The 24399-nt window shown below is 38.4% G+C and overlaps 2 protein-coding genes across 2 annotated transcripts in view; one reads left to right on the top strand and one right to left on the bottom strand.

Moving 5' to 3' along the window:
* Nucleotides 1-13606, top strand: part of BPTF (bromodomain PHD finger transcription factor) — a gene marked incomplete at both ends in the record, with an annotated part of 56574 nt that extends 42968 nt beyond the window's left edge. Inside the window, 8 exons of the mRNA XM_082008065.1 lie at nucleotides 709-791; nucleotides 2645-2870; nucleotides 3311-3663; nucleotides 7020-7193; nucleotides 8120-8312; nucleotides 9312-9396; nucleotides 11322-11508; nucleotides 13570-13606. Of these exons, the coding sequence (XP_081864191.1) occupies nucleotides 709-791; nucleotides 2645-2870; nucleotides 3311-3663; nucleotides 7020-7193; nucleotides 8120-8312; nucleotides 9312-9396; nucleotides 11322-11508; nucleotides 13570-13606 (1338 nt within the window). The remainder of the gene's footprint in view (nucleotides 1-708; nucleotides 792-2644; nucleotides 2871-3310; nucleotides 3664-7019; nucleotides 7194-8119; nucleotides 8313-9311; nucleotides 9397-11321; nucleotides 11509-13569) is intronic.
* Nucleotides 13607-18525: 4919 nt separating this feature from the next.
* LOC309411377 (UPF0450 protein C17orf58 homolog) lies at nucleotides 18526-23950 on the bottom strand (the record flags this gene model as incomplete). Its single annotated transcript, XM_082008001.1, is given in 6 exon segments — nucleotides 18526-18713; nucleotides 19301-19492; nucleotides 21104-21184; nucleotides 21311-21937; nucleotides 23822-23932; nucleotides 23935-23950. Coding segments are annotated over 6 exon segments (1215 nt in total).
* Nucleotides 23951-24399: the final 449 nt, after the last annotated feature.

Below are 24399 nucleotides of genomic sequence, written 5' to 3'. Positions count from 1 at the left end.
TCATTTTTAATGCCTGTTCTTTTTAACAATGTTAATCCATTTGATAGGCAGTTCATTTGATTCTTTCAAAGTTAGTGCACGATTGCTTTTGGCAATTTAATTAAATATTCTAAGTTAATTCAGCCCATCAAGTCAATTGTACCGTGTCTGCAGTCTTCTGGCACCTTGATTCAACTTACCACTAGCTGCTGGGACAATATATCTTAATTCTCAGTTCAGGAAAGATAGGTTGTAGGTAGGAGAGCTGATGTTCAGAACACATTTGCAGTACTTTCATTGCCTGCTATAGGAAACTGAGGTTTCAAAGAGGTATCTGAAATGTAATACTGTTGGATGGCTGCGGGGCTTAAAATAAATACATATATATAAAAAATAGACTCTTACCATTTTTAAAAATAAAACAATCAGTCACTGAAGAAATACTGTCAATTTACATTTAGTCCCTAGGTTTAAACTCGGCATAAGCAAAATATCCTATTCTGTGGGGGAGTGGAGGTGGTGTTAATTTTCAATTTCATTTTCAATTTTCAAATAATTGCTTTAAACAAGCACCGCCCCCCAATAAAATAATTTTTATTTTGTCACTTACTGAAATAAATAACACTAACTTTTTCTTTAACTTAGGAAATATCCTGGTTTTCCCAGCAATATTATGAAATACTGGCTAAAGTGTTCATATTTTACTTTGGATTCTGTATTATCCTACAGGTGGTTATGAAACAGAATGCTGTCATAGAACACTTGAAACAGAAGAAGACACTGACTCCAGCTGAGAGGGAAGAAAATCAAAGGTGAATATGCATCATAGTGCACCTTTGATGTGAAAGTTTTACATTTATAACATCTTTTAATGGTGGTATAATAAAACACTGTTTTGTAAAAACCCGCTTAAAGAAATTTTGCTATTTTAAAATTGGTTAAAGTAACACTCAAAAGTAACTTCCATAACAGTGTTCTTTGTAAGTAAGTGAATCCTCTATATTCTCAATTTTATTTTAATTATATGTTTTTAAAGTGAAATGTTGTATTGGATGTGTTTGGAGCTGGCCACAGTTTTTAAATTCAAGGTAAAAACCATCCTTACAGGAGCACAGAAAATTAATAGTTCTGTTGCAGAAAATCCTGGTGCGTGTTTGTTCTTTATCCTGGCAGTTTATTTCCTTTCATGTCCACGGTACATCCCACTCTACAGAAGCAATTGAAGAGTTGGAAGATAGTGCTATGGAGATTTTATGCTTGAAGCTGCTAAACACAAATTTGGAGTGTTTGTCATTTGTCTTGGGTTATTTTGACTCCTTTTCATTCATGCAGTTGCTTCAGCTGGATAATCACAAGTGTGTGTGTTGTCAGATAGTAAAAAAAAGAATAGAGGTTTTTATAAAATTTTCATCATCAAATCAGGGTCCAAGCTTAGTTGATTACAACAGTATCACTAGGTGCTACTCACTTAATGTTCACAATTGCATAAAGAATAAGATGTATTGTCATATACTCTTCATTTAATGGTGTCACACAGCCAACTTGGTACTTAGACTGACAGAAGTCCAGTGGGAAAAAAAAGACTTTTAACTAGCTTAGTTCATGGTACAGCTGTTATTCCTTCTCTCCAACTTTTTTCTTCTACAAAAATGTAGTTTGGGTATCCTACCTGGTGAAAAAGCAGACGAAACCAAGTAGATACAGTGCAGGTAAAAAGAGCAAAGTAAACAAAATTGTATGGCCCTGCAAAACGGTGAGCATATTTGAAAATACAGATGTGTATCAAAAGACAATATGTCTGAGCCTAAGACTAAAAGTTAGCAGCAGCTACTTGTCCTGGCCATTGCTATTTTGTTGTTTGCTTTCAGCCCATGTGTCAATGGAAATCATTTTTCATGGTCACTCTGGCAACAAGAAGCGTTTAGTTTTCTAGTGAGTTTGAAAATAGAATGGGAAGGGAAAAGTAAATTCAGAAGAATGAAAATATATACATTTTCTAATTTAAATATAAAGCAAAATAAATTAAAATTGCCAAACAAATGAGCAGGAAAAGAGATTTTTTAGTTGAACATACAACAAGGAGATGAAAAATTAATCCTGCGTTGTCATTAGTGGAGAAATTGGGAACTGTTTTATAGTGATTCCTATACACTGAAAAATATGTATCGGTCCTTATGCCAAAATACAAAAACTTAGTAATATTTGGTGGTCACTGGAATGTGGAAATGTGTGTTTTAGAAGGACTTACAGGCTTCCAACTTGCTTTCATCCTACATCAGAATAAACAAAATCCAGCTTTTTCAAATGTGTTTGTGGAAACTGAATTGAATGAAAGTATCTCTCATTGTATTGAAGCCTAAGATTTTGTTAGGAGTTCTATAGGTGAAGGGGAGGAACAGTTAGTACTTGGATCAGTTAAATGAAATTGGGACTGGCCCTCTTGAGCCTAACTAGGGACTTGATCTCTCCCGGTGGTGGTCTAGTAAATAAAAAAGAGTGGAAGCAATGTGGGTTACTAAATTTGCCTTGTACATCTTAAGAAATGTAATAATTTAGCTTGCAACTTGCAGAGACTGGAGAATTAAATGATTCTGCATCCTCAACTGAGGATAAATAGGCAGCTCAGTACAACGTACTTTTCTTTATTTCTTCATTTCTTCTCCAGAATGATTGTGTGCAACCAAGTGATGAAATATATTCTGGATAAGATAGACAAAGAAGAAAAACAGGCAGCTAAGAAACGAAAGCGAGAAGAGAGTGTAGAACAGAAGCGTAGTAAACAGAATGCTACTAAGCTCTCAGCTCTGCTTTTCAAGCATAAAGAACAGCTGAAAGCTGAAATATTGAAAAAAAGAGCACTTCTGGACAAAGATCTACAAATTGAAGTGCAGGTAAGGACAGTTATTCTCAAAGACTAATTTGATTTTAAGCTGGGGACAACATTTCTGTGTTAATTTTTAATTTATCTGTTTGCTCAGTGAGCTTTTAAAGAAACATAGAGGAAGAAGTTCGGGTTGTGGATGCGTGGAGCCCTGCGAAGCTAGTATATGTCCTTTCTATGCATCTTGTGTTTCATCTGGACTGAAATTACCTTGTTTCCTGAAACAGTTTCTGATAAATTACAGCCAAAGGGTCATAGTAGGCCAAGAGTGTATTCTTTTAATGTTATGTGAATTGCAGTCTAAGCACATTAAAAAATTTGCACATTGAAATGGCTTTATAATTATTTTCTTTTGCTTAAGCATGGGGGTTTATGTCTAGATTTTAATCTTATATTGGAATAATCATATGGAGTGCTTCCCTCTCTATTTATTCATTTAATATACTTCAGGAGGAGTTAAAGAAAGACTTGACTAAAATTAAGAAAGAAAAAGAAAAAGCCCAGGCAGCTGCTGCAGCAGCAGCAGCTGCAGCTGCTGCGGCCGCAGCTGCAGCCGCTGCACCACCACCGCCGCCACCACCACTGCCACCACCACCACCACAGCAACATGCAGCCAGCGTCACCTCCTCCTCCTCCACCACAGTCCCAATGCCAGTATCCTCCCAGAAGAGAAAGCGAGATGAGGAGAAAGATTCGTCAGCTTCCAAGTCCAAGAAAAAGAAAATGATCTCTACTACCTCAAAGGAAACAAAGAAGGACACAAAGCTTTACTGCATCTGTAAAACGCCTTATGATGAGTCTAAGTGAGTAGTGAATGCCATAGCCTTTTACTGTGTATTCTTAGCTTTAGGTTTAGTATTTAGCTGTTAGCGCAAGGTAGTTGTAGAATTGGAGATAGAGTATCAGGTATTATTGCAGTGATCACTAAAGTATAAAGAATAAAGTCTCTGTTTTCCACTAGCAGCTACAAAACTATTAACATACTTGAGTTATACTATTAATGTACGTGATTTATATTTTTACTTGTTTGCATGTTTCCATTGTATGACCTTTCTGTCTCACATGCACATACTCTTTTTTCTTTTTTTCCTCCGCTCTGTTATTCTTTCTTTTGCCGTTTTGCCTCTGCCTCGGAAGCAAGCGACAATTTGGTTTGAGCAATTTCTTGTGAACAAGTAGCTGATGTTCTTTAGAAATAGCGTTGGTACCGTCTTCCAATAAATTATTATTTTTTGTTTTGTTTGTAAGTCAATAGCCAGTAAAGGGGGTTCCAAGTTACTGGAATGCAGTTCTCTTTGGACAATGTTTCAGGTAGAAATGTTTTCCATGTGTTAGAATTTACATCCCAGGGTTGATAAAAAAATGAGTATGTAAGCATTTGACAAAGTGAAAACTGCAGTTCTCTGTAGTTTGATCGTGACTGTGAATGAGGGAAAATATTTATGCTACATACAAAATTTGTGAAGATACTTAGTAAGTGATGGTGTGGAAGATGCAGTGGATTTCAGGGGGATAGTGTTATGCATTCCTGCTTAAGCTAGAAGTGACTAACACCAGTAGTTAGTAATGGTTAGTAACTGCTAGCTATGTGGAGATGTATGTAAAATAAATCTGACTTCAGACCAATTCCAAGTGAGTATGTATCTGCTTAACAAGTGACAATACCAAAGAGTATTAATTGGTGCCATTTGGTGGTGGTTTAAATGCTGATAACAGAAAGAAACAATAGAGGTGGAGTAGTGCTTTCAGTCCAATCATGGTTCTTCATTCCAAATTTAGGGCCAGGACTAGAGAATCTCTTGAGGTTCCTTCTAGGGTTTTCTGTTTTGTTTTGTTTTAAATGAAGTTGAGGTCTTTGGGTGGTTTTCACCTTGGTTGCTCAGTAGCTCTGACCATTACATCAGTGTGTGGGAAATTGGACTCTCTGTGCTGCCATCATGGTAGAAATAGCAGACTTCTGGTGCCTTGGTTGTTAATTCACCATTACTTACTCGGGGATGTCACCTAGCTCACTTAAAGTAAGAACGCTGTGTGTTGCATTAGGCTTTCTGTCATGCAGTAAACTTAGGAGGATACCCTGTTCTTATTTTGTTGTGATACCAAAGGTGTGTGTATTACTGTTGTTAGTAAGTGATAGAACTGTCAGAAATACAAGATACAATAAACAAATTCTGTGAGCAGAAGGATTTGATTGTCAGACTAACTCTTTCTGTTGACTCCAGTGGGCATTTAGGTAAGCCGATGAAAAATATGGTCATAGAATGAATTTTGGTAGCTTGAATCGGGAACTGTGCTTAAATGCACACAATAAAACTTCAAGAAAATGAAATGTTGATAACTTAGTAGTATCCTTAGCAATACAGTTCAGTTTTGCTGCTTTTCTTTTTTGCGAATTCTGGATTTTATGTTCTTACAAATTATGACTGTGCTGTTGAACTACATTATCCTTTTACTATCTGAAAAGGGATTAGTCAAGTTTTAAAACAATTTTCTGGCAAACCTTTTTTTCCCCCATGCGTATGTAGGCATCAGATAATCCTCTGTGCTGGTGTGTCTTTTCTACTTCAGAAAAGATAGATGTGCTGCTTGAAAGGCTAATTTGTGGTATATTATGAATACCCTATGCAATTTTATAGGATGTAGTAAATCCTCAAAAGTCATTGTGTTGTGTATTTTATTGCAAATCTCTTATATTTAGTTCTCATTTGTGATACTTCAGGGTTGAAGGAATTTGCTCGTACTGTTTTCAAGGATAGTCAGTAAGGGTATCCTTCTAAGATTCCTACTTAGATTCCAACTTACTTGTTAAAGCGTAATGTGACGCCTGTTCCGCATTCTAGTGGCAAGGTTTAGCATCTACACCTAGACATAAATGTGCTTCCAGATCACCAGAAGCAGACACAGTCCCTCTTGGGAAGAGGACACAGGCCGAATTGTTGATAGCTGTCAGAAGGAGCTATGTGTGTCCATTCTTTATGGAAGGTTGGGTTGTGTGATTTTTTTTTTTTTTTTAATTTGTTTTTTTGGGGGATTTGTCTCACTGAGAATTAAGAGAAAAGACAGGATCTGAGTATCCCAGATGTATGCAGAGGCCCAAGAAATTAGAGATGCTTATTTTGTGGAGCATGTGCTAGCTACTGTCCTGTTGCTGGTGTGTACTGTCCAATGGATGGTGCTTGTGGACGGACAACCTAGGATGGCAGGAATTCATACAGCAGCATGTGGCAGGTGGTTGGTGGTCTCTGAAATCCAGGGAGATCGAGGTTCTGAGTCAGCTTGCTTTTGCTTCGGCAGAGAGAATGGATGTGTAACTTCGCCCATCTGGTTGATTGTCACTAGTCATAGGTATGTTTTGAGATATCCATACACAAAATGTCAAACATCCTTGCATAATATTTTACAGTTTTGTCACATCATTCTGTGCAAGGTCCCATTCACATGGTTCTGTACCTGGTTCCCTTCACTTTGTGTCATACCATATCTGGTTCCGTCACATAGCTGTGTCTAAGAGTAGACATTATTCTCTGAAGAATGGTCCACATTCCAATTCGTTGCAATTTTGAGTAGCTTAATATCTGTTTTTCAGTGCCCTCCCAATTAAAATTATGACAACCATGTCCTGACCCAATTTTCTTTCGTATCATGTTATACCAATATGTATTCTACACATGGCTGGTATGCATGTTCTTCGTAGTATACTTGTAACTCCTAGTTGGTGTATGCGCTTTGCTTTTGTTTTTTAAATTAACTGAGACCTACATTTTCAAATCTTAAGGAAATGTTTCAGTGGCTTTTGAGCTACGGTTTTGAAAATGTAAATCTTTTTCTTTGGCCTTGTCTTTTTGTGCCTTTTACAGTTTTTCACACGCACATTTGGAGACATACATTTTTAGCCCAGTTTTGTCACAGTCTGGTTACATATTGATGTGCATTTTAATGAACTGTCAATTTAAAATTGACCCGAGTGACCTTACTGACAGTATAGCTGCAGCATGAGATGTTAGTTTGTAAGGATAGAATACCAGGAAGCAGGGAAACTGAGACAGAAAATTGAAGAAAGTAGGCCAGCAAGAAAGTGCATCAGAGAGAAATGCAGGGAAAAGTGCCATGCCATTTGAAATGACAATTACATTGTCATTTTCATTGTGAATACTTTTAGGTTCTATATTGGCTGTGATCTTTGTACTAACTGGTATCATGGAGAATGTGTTGGCATCACAGAAAAGGAGGCTAAGAAAATGGATGTGTACATCTGTAATGATTGTAAACGGGCACAAGAGGGCAGCAGTGAGGAATTGTACTGTATCTGCAGAACACCTTATGATGAGTCACAGTGAGTTCTGATAAGAACCTCTTATTTAATGTTTAGGTAGCAACTGCTCTGACTGTGGTTACCTGTTCCTTGCAAAGAAAAAAGAAGTTATTCTGCATATGTTGTATTCATTCGTAATACAAATTGCTTTTCAGTAATTGTCTTCCTCTCCAATATGTTTCTATACTGTAAATGTTTAGGAAAAGTGACGTTTTCAGGATGGTCAAAATGTGTTGTTTTGTTTTATTTTGGTGTTTGGTTTTTTTTTTAATTAAAAAGAAAACAAAACCACACCACCATGTCCTTTAAATTGGGATTGGTTTTTTTTTCTTTTTTTAACAAGGAATAGTAAGAAGGATTAAAAGACAAATGTAGTATTTAGTGGATTTTTTTTTTTTTTTTTTTTTTTGGTGCTTTAGTCTGATCTGGATAGAAAGCATAATGTAGTATGGGGGTATATGGTTGGTATACCTTTTACTGTAAGGCTTTGTGTCATAGAATACCCCTTCTGTATTCAACTACAAGACTGAAGCTCCCATACGAAAAATGTTTGTGTGGATTGAAACAAGAGCCCTAGTTGTAGTCCAGTTTGTGCAAAATGTATCTTGAATTGTTTTGGAATACTGGTTGTGTGAGACTTCTGGCATTACACTGTTCCTTTCAACTGTAAAGCAAAGGAATGATTTTTGAAATCATGATTGCTTGAAAGTGCCTAGGATAAAATTTAGGAACTAATTTTGAAATGGTCTGTAATTTAGCCTGTTTGTAAATACAAAAGCAGTTTGAATAGTGTAATTGGAATTTGTCAGTCTGAAATACCATGTCGCACTGTTGTATTTAATCATGCCAAGTATCTGCTTGTATGCAGGGGATTGCAGGTTTATGTATTTAAATGTAACCTTTAAGTTAAATAGATCAAGTCACTAACGGTTTTTTGGACCTTGCAGATTTTACATTGGCTGCGACCGATGTCAGAACTGGTATCATGGGCGCTGTGTTGGCATATTACAAAGTGAGGCAGATCTCATTGATGAATATGTGTGTCCACAATGTCAGTCCACAGAAGATGCCATGACTGTACTCAGTCCACTAACTGATAAAGATTATGAAGGTTTAAGAAGAGTACTACGTTCCTTACAGGTGAGAATAAGGATTGCAGCAAAGTGGAGCACTTTAATGTACAGGACGTATCTAGTGAGTCTTGGAGTACATTTTGATTTCTCTAGTTGTTTTAGACTTTTTAAAAGGAAATAGCAAAGCGCGCTCTTTTTTTGTGAGAAATGTCACTTTGTCAGCTGCAAACATGATTTGCATTATTGTGCTGAGGAATATTTACAATAATTCCTATATCATTTGCTTCTGAGTTAGTAAAACTAAACTCTCCAATGGAAAGTTTTTAAAGGAAGCAGGTTTCCTTAGAATACCAAGAGGCAGAGTGGTAGCCTAACTGCATGGGATGTAGAAGATGCAACACTTTGTTCTCAGATTAGTTTTATATGATTTCTGATCTACACTTCCGTACTTTAATCCTGGAGTCACTAATTTCAATAGTGTTCTCACGGAAAGTTGTTATCAGCATGTAAATGATGGCATCCTGATAACAAGAATTACATCACAGTCTGTTACAGCATATTTCTGGTTTATCTGTCAGTTCCAAATGTAGTTTGTGCTCTAACTGTAAAAAATTTTCAAGAATTTTGATAAAATAATTGTGTTGTAACAGAAATCCTCAAAGAGCAGCATTTTGCATTGTTCTACATTTTTTAGACATTTATGAAAACAATTTAATTTTAGAGTTCTTGAAAGTGAAAACAGTGGCCCATTTCTAGGTAAGAAGTGCCAAACACTCTCAATAAATTCATTACGTACTTTTCTGTGCAGCCTGTTTAGCACAGTATCCTGTTATATCTGAATTTCACATTGTTTCCTGTTCTGAATACCAACTCCTTGGTCATTGACATTGAGCTTTAAAACTTTATTTCGTCGTCAGCTACCTTTTCATATAATGCAGCACTTCTTCCTTAAATTCAACTCAAGACTCCAACAGATAAAAGTATAATGAAAATGTTTAGCTACTAAATAGTGCTAGTTTAACTTAAAATTTTTTTGTAATTATATCTTGTTTTCTTTTTCTGACAGGCTCACAAGATGGCGTGGCCATTCCTAGAACCAGTAGACCCCAATGATGCACCAGATTATTATGGTGTTATTAAAGAACCAATGGGTAAGTGTTTCTGAGCAATAGCGTGAGTGAGTGGATTTGAGTTTCTGAATATCAAATTAGTTACCTGCTGACCATTTCCATCCAGGGATCTTAAAGATGTGTTTGCGTTTTGCAGAATACGCAGTTTTTGTAGTTAGGCAGATGAGACAATGTGATTTTTCATTGATATATTTAGAAGATCATGAGGGTTAATAAATCTACTTCTAGGCTGACTCCTTAACCCTAAATACTGTTGGTCTAACTTACAAAATATGAAATTCAGTGCAGCAGTAGGACAGAATTCTTGTTTTTAAATTACTTTATTTCAAGAGGAAAATTTTGCTATGTTTTGCTTTGCTTGGATTTTTCCTGTCCTTTTCTGCATCAGTTCCTCCTGCAGTGTGGGGTACGTACTCTAGGGTTTAAAGAGGAAGTGGTGCTAATACAGTTAAATGTGACACGCAACTTAAGATGGAGTTTAAAATTACCTTCATTTGGTTTGATAGTATACTAAACTTTGTATTATATGTAATTTGTCTTCAAAGCTGTAGGAAAAATAATTATTTCAAAGGTTGTCTATGTGGGGGAAAGTGAAGGAGGAGATGCTGCAGCTTTACAGTGTTTTACTCTGATCTTATTAGACCTTACCAGTTAGCTAGGAGTAAGCTAGATCAACACTTGAATGTGAAACCTCTTTGGAAAATCTACCTCCTGCAAGAAATGGTGTTGCTAAATGTTGTTCCTTTCCTTCCAGTTACTGAACCAATACCTTTTTGTACGTCTAAATGAGAGCTAGTGTATCATTTGAGCTTTCCCACCTACTCCTCACTGATCCTAGAAATAGGAAAGTTAAACTTACTGTCTTGGCAAAATTGTATGTTGACTGAAAATAATGTTTGGCTCGGAAATTGTGACCTTTTCTGTTCCAAAGTTTTGGATGTGGTGTTATGAAAATGCTAAACAACTTCTATTCCGTGGGGTTAAAGTTTATAAGGAAAGCTCAATAATAATATAATGAAGCATATGATGATTGAATGGATAAACAAAAGGGCATTTAGCCCTTTCTGACTTAACTAGCAGGAAAATACACTTGTATAAGTATAGAAGTAAATATGTATATTTGTATACATATTCTATATGTATATAGAAGTAAATATGTAAAATACACTAGGTAATCAGGCCCAGCTACGTTTATTTTCACATATTCTGGCACTGCTGGCATTTCAAAGTAAGCACTTTAAGGGCATTTTCCAAGGGCAGGTCCTTGTTTTTCCAGCTAAAAGTGCCACTGTACATTTATTTATACAAGCATATTTATAATTGGCAGTTCTTGTTCCTCTCCCTCTTTTTAATTTGCCTTTGCATTAAAATAGGACAATGACTGCTCCACTTCACCATTTTGGTCGCATTTATGTGTCTAGTCACTAAGAATTAGAGCACTAGGATTTTGCATGATCCTGCACTTGAAATCTTTCATCTGTGCCATGTGGTAATGAGCATGTGCCCATGAAAATTGATAATTCATTCAAAGCAAGTAATTAATTCAAATTAAAAATAATGAGAAGGTTTAGATAGCTGTTACATGTACATGTATGACTTGTGGTCTCAGCGAAGGCTGTAAAGAAAATAAAGTACAAGTACCTGAATCCAGATTGTCTGACTTTTTGGGGTTTTTTCCTTAATTTCTTCAGAAAAAGCAAGTAGCTTCCTGCAAAGACCCAAGTTTTCCAAGGTCATTTTGATACTTGCATTTTAATTTAGCTGCACACAACATATTCACACATAAGCATTTATTCTGAAGGAGACCTACTGGTGTCACCACCTCACAACCAGCATTCCTGGAAAAGCAACTAACCTAGATAGGCTTTGTTTCCCACAGTCTGACAATGTGAACTTCTGTTGAGGATGAAAATCTCTCATTTTAATAATCTTTGGTTTCTTTAAAGACCTTGCCACCATGGAAGAAAGAATACTGAAACGTTACTACAAAAAGGTCACGGAGTTTGTGGCAGATATGACCAAAATTTTTGATAACTGTCGTTACTACAATCCAAGTGACTCCCCTTTTTACCAATGTGCTGAAGTTCTTGAATCATTCTTTGTACAGAAACTAAAAGGATTTAAGGCAAGCAGGTAAGCTAATGTGTTCCTAATCATAGATGTTCTGTTGTCCCCTAAAATCTCCTTAATGCTTTTAGAAGCTTACCTTGCTTTCGTACAGGGATTTGCCTCTCCATGCGCTTTCTTGGACAACTGCTTTTCTTTTAAAGAAAAAAAAAAAAAGTTCTGTAATAGCCAGCTGTCATTTTCCATCAAAATTAAGGGTTAAATATGATTTAGTGGAGGTTACTCTGTAATATTTATTTGAAATGAGTTGTTAGATGCAAATTTCAGCAATATCATAAATGTAGAGAATTTGAATGATGCTTTAAGTCATTGCTGCAGAATTCTTCTTGAGAATCGTTTCTGATCAGGACAAATACTGTGTTGTTCTGAGTTCTGGTAATGTTTTACTCTGCGATAAATACTTTTCAGAAGCTAAAAAGAGACAATCCTTCTATGAAGCTTATAATCCAATGAAAGAAATTAAAACGCTTTAGTTTTTACTACCTTCTCTCATCTTTTTATAATTTACCAATTTGAAACGGAGAGAATAAGTAAGGCTTAAAGTGAGATACGGAAAATTAAACATAATTCAAAATTAAGTATTTAAAATTAAACTTACTTTTTTATAATGTTTTTCGGTAGAGGGTTCAATGTAGAGTATTTCCCTAACATAGACATTCCTGAAAGAGAATGTGCAACTCTGCTACGCTTTTTTTTTCTGTTGCTTGCCAATTCTGTCGAGTAGCATGTGCGTGGCAGCTGTATGGCACTAGTCAAATCACAATGTGGTATTTTGTACAGCTGTTCCTAAAACCAGCTTGCTCAAAACACTGTCGGAGTACACAGTTTTCTCTGTATCACTGCTGTATTCCAACATAAGCCAACTGTAACCGAGTTACAAATGTTGGACGCCTTTCAGCATTACTCAGAAGTTGTATACGTATAGTAGTTAACTTTGTCCATCTGACTGTAGCAGTCAAAACTGTAACAGACTGGTAGCCTCAGATATTAATACAGGATTATATCCATTTGTAATTAACTAAGCTGAAAGCTTCCCTTTATATCCATTGTTGTGGAAGCTGTCTAATTTCCTATATGCAACAGGAGTAGGATTGATAAGAAGGGGTGAGATCAAATCAATTTGTCCAGCGTTTTTCTTTCCGATTTAATACTGTATTCATGATTTTTATGAGGTAGTTTTCAACTCATGTTTCCATCATCTTGCTTTAGCTGGTTATCCAGCACTCGCTGCTCGCACACTAATTTCATTGCTGCATCTTATTTGTTATTGTTTTTCATTTATACCATCCATGTTCTTTCTTTTCTTGCAGATTGTGATATCTTTAGTCTGAACTTATTAACTGGAGTCAGAACTGGATGTTGGGGTCACTTTCTTTTATTGTACAATTCAATGACATTAAACTGCCCTAAAAATCCAGCTCATTTGTCTAAAAGTAAATGTTCGGTTTTTGTTTTTTGTTACCAGCAAACATATGCTGGTAAACGTAACTGTATTAACAAAAAAATTGTCCCATTCCTCGAATACTGTATTGAGAAAAATGAAAATTCATCTTGGAAACCATGTATTTTATTGTTTTATTTTCAGTCACTAATAAAACTGTGAATGTCAAAGAGGAGTTTTGCTGAACTCTGATTAGCAAAAATGTGATTTTTAACATGCCTGTTCAGTTTTTTTCTATTAACTTAATCCAAAGACTTCTTGAATAAATTTAAACAAAGTATACCTTATTATAAATATTCACAATTAAAAATGTCTTTTTGCTTTCCTTTTGATGGACTACTATTATGTAAATATATGAGAGTAAAACTGATTTCAGGCATTTTGGAATATTCCAGTGACATACTGCATTTTACAAGTACTGAAATATTTGTATACTGTAGGAGAAAATATGCTTAAAATTCAGAGAGAATTATTTTAAGTGTTCTTTTTTCCGAAGGGGAAAAAAATAAATGGAAGCAACATGGTGGTAATTCCCTCATTGTGATTTACCCTTGGCAACACCTTGCAGCAACCATGTCTCCAAAATGAAGGGTGCTTAATTCTTCACTTTCTTCTGTATTCTGCAGGTCCCATAACAACAAACTGCAGTCTACAGCTTCTTAGAGTTCAGCGTGTTAACCTAACACACGAGCAAGAATCTGGTTGTCTGAAAATTTTTAATTAAGAAGCCAGATGTTTTTAGTCAGGTTATCCTGACAAGACTTGATGTAAACTGCGTTTTTATTGGTCACAACAGTCAAATTATACTCTTGGCTTATTTTGTCCAAAGGACAAAGAAATAAAAATCAGCAGCACCACTTTCTTGTCAAGATCAAATTGTTGTACTATTGTGGCAGAAGCAGGAAAACTTTGTTTTGTTGAAGGAGAGAGAGAGAGAAAGAGAGCAAGAAAAAAAGATACAGTAAATGGGGTCACGTTTAACTCCATGGAAATGCCACGTCTGTTCTTCAGTGAAGAAGCTGGTTTAAAGTCCACACAGAAAACTTTGACTGTATTTATTTATTGTTGCAAAAAAGACGCTTTTTTATTGCTGCCCTCATTTGTCAGCTAATTATTTTTTCTTATAAAATCCAGCCCCAGTTACATGTAATCCATTCTGTATCTTAACATGATTCCTGTAGGTAAAAGTACAAGAAGACCTCTAGATGTCTTTTCTTTCTATGAAAGGAGCTGCTATGTACACATGTGCACACACACAGAACTGGGAATCAACAATGAGTTTATCATTCATGGTAGATAAAAACAATTAAGCTTGCATAAAAGTTGGGCTAAGTGGTCATGGACTACAGACTCTGTTGCCTTGAATATAACAGTACAATTTGTCATTTACTCTGCACCAGACTGAAATGAGTAAAATCTATTTGAAGGTATCTTGTTTGTAAACATTTGTCAGATTCTAATTTTTTTCTTTTGTATTAAAATTCAAAATATGGATGTATATGAAACAAAATAAATGGAGATAATTGTTCTCCCCACAAATGTAGGTGTCTTTGAGTGTGCGCTAATATGTTTGTAACACTTTGGGGATCTGTTCAGATACTGCGAGTTAATAGGGGAGGGAAGTGGCCAGGGAGATCTGACTTTAATTTGCTCCAAAGGTAGCATTTACTACGTTTCATTCTTGAGCAGCTGTTATCCCTGTACGAGATTTCTACAGTGATGCCAAAATTACTGTAACCGATAACATGGTAGGAAGTATTTTGTGAAATGTCACTGCCCACCGCTGAATTAAGTGGTATTTTGCCAAGTACTCTAGGAATGTAAAGTACCAAGTGTAATTTTATCTTCGGAAGGCGTGCTGGACTGCTCCGTGCTCTCCTGTGTGAGGAGCGCTACTATGAGGGGTAAATTGAAGTCAAAAGAAGATGCAAATTGCAGATGACGTTGCTTTTTCTTTCCAATCCATCCCTTTCACATTGCGTATATAAATGACTTGCTCGTAGTAGTTACCTGTCTGTAGTTAATCAGCCGGGGTTTGTATGCGGCTCTTCAACCGTTTGACCAGCTTTGGCACTAATTCACAGTTAACTTCTGTTCTACAGTGATCTGGGATTTACCCGATTTATGGATAAGCTCCTTTTGGGTTTAACCTCACACCTTGCTATGCAAGAACCTCTTCTGTTATTTTTCTTAAAAAGATGTTGCTACTGACCACACTTTCTTACACTTACAGGCTCAGGTGTACAGGTTCTTCTGGGATAATTTTATCTAATAAAAACCCGTGGGTTTTTGTACATACACATGTTGTCATTTAACCTATATGTAAAAACTAAAAATAATTGTTCAATGTGAAAACGATAATCCATTTACACTGCTTAAATTTAAGGAAGAGTAGTTGCATTTAGGTTATGTTGTCCTTTGACGTTTAAAAAAATGCTGCATATTGTATGCATTGTGTTTTTAATGCAAAAAGGGGAAATCTCAACTTTTAACAGCATTTGAACATATCCTGCATCTCATCAAAACTTCACAGTATCTCTGTACTGTTTATTCATATATAAATATATATATGACATCATTCAAAACTTTCCTACCTGTAGGCAATAGATTGCTATGTTTTTAACTAATTGTGGCAAACTGAAGAGCACTTTTTTGTACCTTATAGGACACATCATCTTAGACAAATAAAGTAATGTGTTTGACACTGATTTGGTGGTGTTTCTAATGAAACATTTGATAATGTTATTGTATATAGGTTTTGGCTTTGCCAGATTACATATAATTGCCAGTGAATCAGGTTGATTAGGGAAATAGTCCATACATGAAATTTAATCTTGCCAAGAGCCTTTTTTAGTGTTTTCAATTGCCAGTGAGTAGGTTGAGGTGCTTTTCTCGATTTATTCGTGGTGATCCTGTATAGTTAAAAGGTGTTACGGAAAATACATCACTTGTAAATAGTACCCGCCTTCTTTAAAAGCATGGTAAGTTCATAAGAGTTGTGATCTCTGTTCAGTCGTCCTCCTCTTTGTATTTTTATAAATTACTGCAACATTTTTTTCAAAATGGTAATATATTGTAACACAGGTTTTGAGAATGTGAGTTACACCAGCTTGATTTGCTTTTTGTGTCCTCAAACAAATTTGAAGCAATTATCCTTGATCTAGATGTAGTTCATGCAGAAGTTAATGGGGATTTAAGGTAGAATAAAAAGTTGGCCTTACCCAAAAGCCTTGAGCAGGAGGACAACAATATTCCTGTACCCCTGGATCTCTGTGTGTTTTGGCTGTAGAATTTTCATGCTTATCCTGCTGGGGAAAAAAATTACTAACTGCAAGGTATCAAAATTACCGTGGCAGCTATTGCATGTAAGTGCTGCCATTTTCTCAGTGTCATTAATGCTGTGAGGTTTTTATAATATTGAGTGCAAGATTGTGGAAATCCATTTGATCTAGGAATTTTTTTTTCTGCAGTAGGTTCGTTAGCATGTGATAACCCTGGTGAGAAGTAAGAACAATGGTGACGCTCCTGCTTCAGCTGTAGTTCAGTTGGGCTGTGAAGTACAGTGGCTTCTTGCTCAGCTGTTCTGGGGACACTTTAAGGAGTGACCTTCCAAGCAAGAAGGGAAAGTTAAGATGAGTTTGTAACGCAAGAAGAGAACACGGAATGAATTGCTCTTCAGGCTTGCTTCTAGAGCAATAGCTGTATCTGAGAGCGTGGTGCAGACGTGCGTCAGTTATTGGCACTTTACTCGGGCTTTGGATGTCATTAGCACTATTATTTATCTCTTCCGAGAGACAATCAAAATCAGATATAGGCATGGATGTTGTTTTTGTGCCCACGCTTTGCCTGTTTTAGATTAGGATAATGTCTTGGGGGTGGGGAAGGGTGCTTAATTGCTGTTCTGGGCAAATGGATGACTGTTGGACTTGCCGGTTAGTCCCTGGACTCTGGTTGAAAATAGAAACGAAGAAACTGGAGATGCACATGCAACCCTTCCTCCTTCCTTCTCCTGTCCCTCCCAGCCCACCCCGGTGCTTTGATTCATTGCCAGGAACAGTCGCTCTGCCAAGCCAAAAGCCTCCTCAAGGTCTCTCAGGAAAATTCCATCTATATATGCTGCGCTCCATGCGAACTCTTCTTTCATGTAACAAAAGTGAGACAGTGTATTTTTGATAAAGTGCGTAAATTTCTGTCCTGTAGGAACAGTCTTCTGGGTTCCAAAATACGATGTTTGCTCTTTGTATTTGGCTCCTATTCCATATCAAGAAGTACTTCAGAGAGTGACTTAGTGCCCATCCGCTACTCCGTAGCTTTTCAGCGCCACCAAGTCAAGCTGCAGACGTGTATGAGAGGTAGGACGGTGTTAGAAATATCTTTGCTTCAAAACAGAAACAGCTTAGAGAAGCCCCTGCTTCCTGTTCCAGGTCACATCATACCTGTCACTGTATGTGTATTTTTTTAAGCTAGACTGCATTTTCCTTTTTTTGGTAATATAAATATGTATCTTAAAATCCTCAGCTGACTCATCAAACAAGGAAATGCCATTCTTTAACATCATTCCGTAATCTTTTTGGATCTTTCAGAACCCCACGAACATTTCATTGGTTTCTTTTAAAGACTTACGATCTGTGAATACTGTCTCTTGGAATAGCAAACATTAAGATCCCCTCTGCAGAGGTTTCACAGGCTCTTACATCCCACCACATTAAAGGTATTAAAAGATTGTATCTTTGATTCAGAAAGTAACTTTACTGATGTGCAAGTACAAACAACGTGGTAATATTTCTCATGGGCAAATGACATTCAGTACACAGTTCTAGGACTGAACTTCTAAGGAACTGACAGTTTTACCAGGCATACAAAACGTGCACGCAATCGCGTGCTTATTTTGCATTCCTCGGCATGAACTTGTGCCGTTACTGCGACGCCTAATTGGGCACTTGTGTTGCGCAGTTACGTGACTGGCTTTCAGTTAGTGTGTTCATATACTGAAATACCTACACAGCTGTTTTGTACGCTTCATGTGAAAATTTGAATGATAAAAGTAGCATGGACTGCCTGAGGATCCCAAAACAATGCAAATGATACTTTGTTTTGTTGGTTTCTTTTGAATCAAATGCATGTAATACTTTGGGCAGAATTGTATGAAAACACAACGGACGTCCTCTTTAGATAAAGCTATGGTGTCATGTAACATTTGTTCAAGGTTAAGGGTTTGAAAGTGCAGTTACTGCCTCTGTACCTAGAACAATGCCGCCAGAATTCTACTTTACACTTACTACAGATTATTAGGGGTACATTGCAGCAGGGGTGGCAATAATAACCTGTGCCTCTGAAAACAGCTGGAGCAAATTCATGACCAGTTAATGTTCCCTAGACTAACTTTTGTGCTAAACTTCACAACATATAGGTACCTAGTCAAAACATTCAGTCAGTGTTTGCTAAAGCACAAAAGCAAGTGTCCTATCACAACCACTTTCAGACATGAGAACTACCTTCCACTGTTGCTAAACCATGGCCAAGTTTATTCTGGTAGGTGAATTCTGCAGCTGCCCGTGTCCCATACGGAGGTTACTGAAGCCTTATCTACATTTGGTGTGTGCTGCTTGCACTTTGCGACTCCTCTTCCTGTTGAATCTCTTCACGTAGCTGCTGCTGCTTCTGAGCAAGCCATCCCCCGGCCTCAGGTGCCCTCGCAGGAACTGCAGCAGGTTTGCAGGGATCTGTCGTCTCTTGTGGTAGATCCGACCCATCACAATGTACCTACTACCTGCAAAATAAACGAGACTTCCGTGCCATGAAGCAAGCATGGATTCATTCGCTACACTTCCTCTAAGGGCAACAGCTTTATGGCTAGAGGTGAAGTTGTATCCTGCAGAAATACATCCTGAACGTGTGGTTTAGCAGAGCGGCACCCTGAACTTCAGTGGGACCTGTGGGTTGTGCTTGCACAGAAATAATGATTTACTGTCTTGTATTGCAATTAGAAACCTTTTGGGGGAAACACTGGTATTTGATAAACTTGCATTTAGAAGGAAAACTGAACTACTTATAAAGACATCAGCTTAAGCTCCTGCTTAATTTTTTTCAGCAATCCTCTGCTGAAAAAACTCTTGCAATCATTTTGGAACTGGATGAAGTTAAAAAAGGAGTACGCTGCTACCTGACTTCTTCACGCAGTCGGTTCTTTTCTGAAAGTTTAGAGGAACTGGGAGGGAAAAAGTCTTCCAGTTTAAGAGTAAATACATTTGGGTTTTTTTCCATAACAAGCCAGGATAAGCCTATTAAACTGGGGTAGACTAAAACTGTACTGCACACAGGAGGAACAGTGGAATGGATTTAACTGGAATTATTTACCAAGTTTAAAGTCTGGACATGGTTTACTGCAGTTCAAAGTATCCACGACTAGAATGTGAACTCGAAAGAAGGCGGCATCAGGAGTAATATACAGGCGACTCATCTTGTATAATCCATCGCTGTTTACTAAAAGCGTAATGAAGCGGACTCCATTCCCCAGTCTTTCGATGTTATACACGATTCCATTCACTGCTATTTTAATTGGGGGGGAGAGGAAAAAAAAAAGCAAGCCTCAGATTAGGTATCTTGGTGGCAACTCAGGGTACATGTGAAAGCTCTCATTTAAAATGCTGTAAAGTGTGCGTCAGCAGAAATTATTTGGCTCAGGAGTGGGCAGCCTTGAAAGTAGAGTTTGCTTCAAATAATCACGTTTGATGAGGTCATCACCTTAGTATTTGCTGAGTTACTGACCTTGTGCTTTACAGATCTGAGATGTTTCTTAGTGAAGTTTATAAAATGTTTCAAAAGAAAATTACGTTTTTAGCACTGTTTTCCATCCTGATATGGAAAAAGCAGACATATTTCCCTAACGTAAAATTTTCAAATTTAAAACTTCACAATGAAGTACAAAGCTAAACTGCTAATGAAACGCTCCAGCTTTTGAAGGAAAAGGCCCTTGTCATACCAAGCGTCAAGGGCACCAAGTAGGCCATGTTGTACGCTCTTGCTGTCCACCCAATTTCTGGTTTTGACAAGTGTTGAGCTGACTGCAGGAATCGGAAAACAACACACCTGTTAGGCAGGTAAGGCAAATAGGACTTCTATAACTGACGTTACACCGGCCTCACCAAGTGAGAACTTTGATTCAGTCATTCTTTAATCTGCACTGTAAATGTAAAAGAATGTAAAGCTCTTTCTGATCGCTGCAATGGAACCTTGGCTGCTCTGTTGCTCAGACTTGTCTTTTTCCTACCTGTCTTTTTCAATTTGAGAGAGGAATGAGACCGCCGTTTGCTAAAGGCCAAAATATACAAAGGTCAGGTTGCTAGAAGGGCTTGCGTTTGACAGGAATGCATGCAAGTGGTAAAAAATAAAGAATATAGCATTTGTAGAAAGCACTTCCTGACTTCTCCAGTTAGAGAAAACAGATGTCTCGTACCGTGTTTATATTCTACAAATGGAAACATCTGTTACCATTAGGCATGTATTTTGCTTATCTCTTAAAATACTGTGAGAAAAAGTTGGCATCTATTTCACAACTTCGTAAGTGCAAGGCAAGATTTCAGTCAGAAAATGCTTGTTCTTAAACATTCAGTACAAAAAGGCCAAGCTATTTTCTACCATCTTTAGCTACGTCTGCTTGGACACAAGGACTAACGACATTAAATCCTAAGGAACTTCAAGAAGAATCCTCTATGCGGAGAGGATCACAGTTTTATTTTTGTTTGGTTCACCATTTTATTTTCATTTGAAACTTCGGCCCCCCCAAACCACAAACGTGGTCTACATAGGAAGAGGTAAGTAGCACAGCTACAATGTTTAATCTTAGAGTATGTGAAACAATTGGCCTTTTCAGTTCTGTTGATCAGCAGCGAGAACACTGTCTTCCTCCCAGGAGTGGAAAGTAGAGGAAAGAGAAGAAAGAGCAATACTAGCCCAAGGTAGGGAAAGGGTGATGAGAGACTCGGTACCGTTTGCAGTACATTTATGAAGAGCTCTGATGGGTCCTTTTAGTGTACTTAGTAAGTAATTACTTAACATACTCAGTGAAACAGTATCTTAAAAGCAGAAGTGAAATCTCAGTGGCAGATGAACGCAGAAGGCCTCTGCTTGTCTGTGTGGCTCAGGGAGGGGACAGCTTACCGAATTCACTCGCGCAGTAGGCCTCCACTTCGTCTCTCTCTTTCCTGCACTCGGTCAGACATGCCTTTTCCTTATCGGCATCTAGAACAGGCACATAGACTGAGGGACAGCAACAGGTCCTTTTGGGATATTTCATCCAAATTAGGCCACCCAATCTTTGGAAAGTTCACGATACCCCTTGCCAGAGCAGTCTTTCTTACCCCTTACCTTTCTTCAGCGCGCTGAAGTGGTACGGCAAGCTGGACGACTGGCGGTTGGTGACCCAGGAGGGCTTGGTGATCTTTTTGAAGGGATCAGTACGTTTGTAGGGGATCATCTTGCCTGGTCGGTTGAAATGATCCAGCGTGTTAGGGTCATCCGACTCCACTGCTCCGGAGTCTGGAAAAGGATGAGCCTCCACGAAGGATGTCATCTTTTGATAGGAAGATGCTGCGTGATGGAAGTGAGCCGACACGCTGTTGGCAGCCTCGGCCAGCCGTCTATCCGCGTGCTTTCTGTTCGCGTGGTTGAAGTCAAAGGAGGCAGGAGAAGGCCCCTCGGTCGGGCTCTCCAGTGGCAGGGCCCCTCCATACTGCAAGAGGCGCTTCCTCAGCCCTGTGCTGTTTTCTAGAGAAGGCTTGGCGCGTTTCTTTTTGTCAGATGAGAGGGAGATGATTTCAGGAGGTTTTGGCTGCGGCAGGTCTGCGGGAGGCAGACGCCAGTGTTCGGTGTCATTCTCTCTGGCGCTGCTGGTGCCCCAGGCTGGCAGTTTGACTTGGCCAGGAGCAGCGTCTGCTGAACTATAAGCGTCTTTGCTGAGAGTCTGACTGGGTTTCTCGGCATAGGGCGGGGGTCCTACAAACAAAAAAAGTGGAGAGTGAATTAACATTTCCATTTTTTTATTCCATGTGCTTCTGAATGGGAAGTGCCTGGCAGATTTGAGGCTCTAGTCTGTGAGCGAGGCCTTCAACAGTAAGACAATATAACTGATAAATAGTTCAACAGATGACATGTAGTACAGCTCCTCGTTCTTCTGTACTCAAACATGTAAGGCCCGGTACAGAGAATGCAGCTGTGTGAGCAAAACAGAGGAGATTTGCATTTTTACTTTATTATTGTTGCAAATTAAAAACATGACTTGTAAACAAACCCTTTTCTCAAAAGCCTGAATCTCCAGGGAACATCTGAGGAAACAAGGTTCACATTGCCATTTGGGATGCTTGTTTAAAAGACCATGACAACAGAACTATTTGGTTTTCCCATCCATGGGATGCCTTATTGACAATGTCATCTGGACTCTTCAGCAGCTTTGGGCTACTGAAAAGATCTTTATCCACAGTTTTTGGTCTCTGACTTTTGCACTACAGAGTTGTATAGTAGCAGTACCATAGTCTGGTAGCTAGGCTGTTGCTGCTGAGTAACAATTATTTCAAGGCTTTTCTTAAGTTGAGAGGACAAGGGTTGAGAAAGAGAGGAAGCGTCTGGGAATCCAGTGAAAAATGCAAAGGCTTAATGACATGGTTCTCACAAGCTGGACAGTCACCGAGGCCTTCGTTTATACCTTCACCTTGATCACTTGAACCTCACAAAGCAAAATGAGGTTCCCTTTAGCCTGGGAAGAGAGAAATTTCCTCTTGTAGTTCATTTTCCTTTTACTTTAGTCCTTCAGTGTGTGCCTTTAGTTAGCCAGCAGTTCACCCACGCACAGCCGCTGTCTGGGTGTTCGCTGTCTGTGGTTAGCATCGTGTAGGAGGCTGATCCTAACTCCTTATGTGAAAAGAGATATTTGACATACACAGATGAACAACGTCCTGGTTTATCTTCTATAACTGACTCAACTGCTGACCTTGCCACTTCTCCCCCTTTGCTCTCACCAGCTGCTGTCATGGGAAAGATTCCCTGATATTTGGGCTGGCCACACGTAAAGTCAAAAGAATGTCCATGAAGAAAGGGGTGGAAGAAGTCCAAGCTAAAGAAAGCAATAGGCAAGGGTGTGTTGGAGATGTTTCAAGATGAAGCTGTGAACTCTGAACAGGTGTTTTGGGCATGGTTTTATAAGTATACTTTTCTACCAGTTTATCATGCCTTCTTAGTTATGGATTTTAACAAGAAACAGCTCTTTTTTTCTCTGCTCAATCTGTTCAGGACCGTGAGGTTTGTTCTCCTGTACCAGCATATTTCTGTCTAGCTCTTGCAACCTGAGAAATACAACTGCAAATAATCAGCTCCTTCCCAATGGAATAGATGTATACCTTATTTCTGTTCCATCAAGGAGGTAGTAAAAAAAGTATCTGTTTAGGACAGCTTGCTACAGGCACACATGACAGCACAGAGCATATTGAAATAAACTAGAAATCTGGAGTCTACAGGTGAGGGGAAGGAGACTAAAAGGGAAAGGTCACATACAAATAAAAAAATCCCACATGCAGAAGCAAGTCAAACTTCAGTTGCTGAATGATGGCTAGCAGGATTCACGGCACCAGCTATCCACTTGCTTTTGGCAGGTGCTCTTAATTCTTTCAAATGCTGACAAATCAAATATTGCAATTTACATTCCCATCCCACAAAGATGTTGAAACGTTTCTTTCTTGAGCCCTTACGTGATTACTGCTACCAGCTGCTGAAAAGACTACAGCTGAAGAGGGCTGCTCAGGCAAGAATTTGTAGTAACGTGTTTAGCCTCCCCTGATACCAAAGGCAAATATGCCCCAGCCCCGCTTTGAATGTTAACAGACTTACCGGCCACTGAGCTGGAAGATGATCTAATGACAAAGCAGAGGAGCCAGAACACTTTGGTTGTCATTTTGAAGTAAACTTTTTCCAGACTCAAAATGAACTGGAGTCTTTTATGCCCTTCCCCCGATTCATGCTAATGAGAGGCAGCCTTAGGGGAAACGGGAATCACTCACTGGACAACCCACTGGAGCAAGACCAAGCTGCTGCGTCCCCGCTAGCCTCCCACCACCCCTGCCTCGGAGGAATGCGCACGGACAGCCCCCTTCCCACATAGACACAAGTCTGTGCCGCCTGCAGTCACCTGTGTTTCTGTGAATAGCATACAGGCATGCGTTTTTAGCAACAGATTTTTGCTTTAGGGGAGGGTCTTGCTTCCTACGGTGTTTTTTAGAGAAAATCATACAGAACAAATATGGTTTTACTTGATGTTTACTGGACTACGTTATAAAGTACGATTGATAGAAGCTGGAACATGCATCACCTCTGCGATTCAGTGTCTGTAAAGGATGTGCATTACAATGAAACACGTTCAGGTATTTCTGGCCACGTCCAGTTACACAGCTGGTAACCCTCTTTTAGTT

Source organism: Phaethon aethereus (assembly GCF_964289735.1).
Source record: "Phaethon aethereus genome assembly, chromosome: 18".
Taxonomy (NCBI): Eukaryota; Metazoa; Chordata; class Aves; order Phaethontiformes; family Phaethontidae; genus Phaethon; species Phaethon aethereus.
Note: the sequence above shows the minus strand (reverse complement) of the source record. Positions and strands in the feature narration are given on the sequence as shown.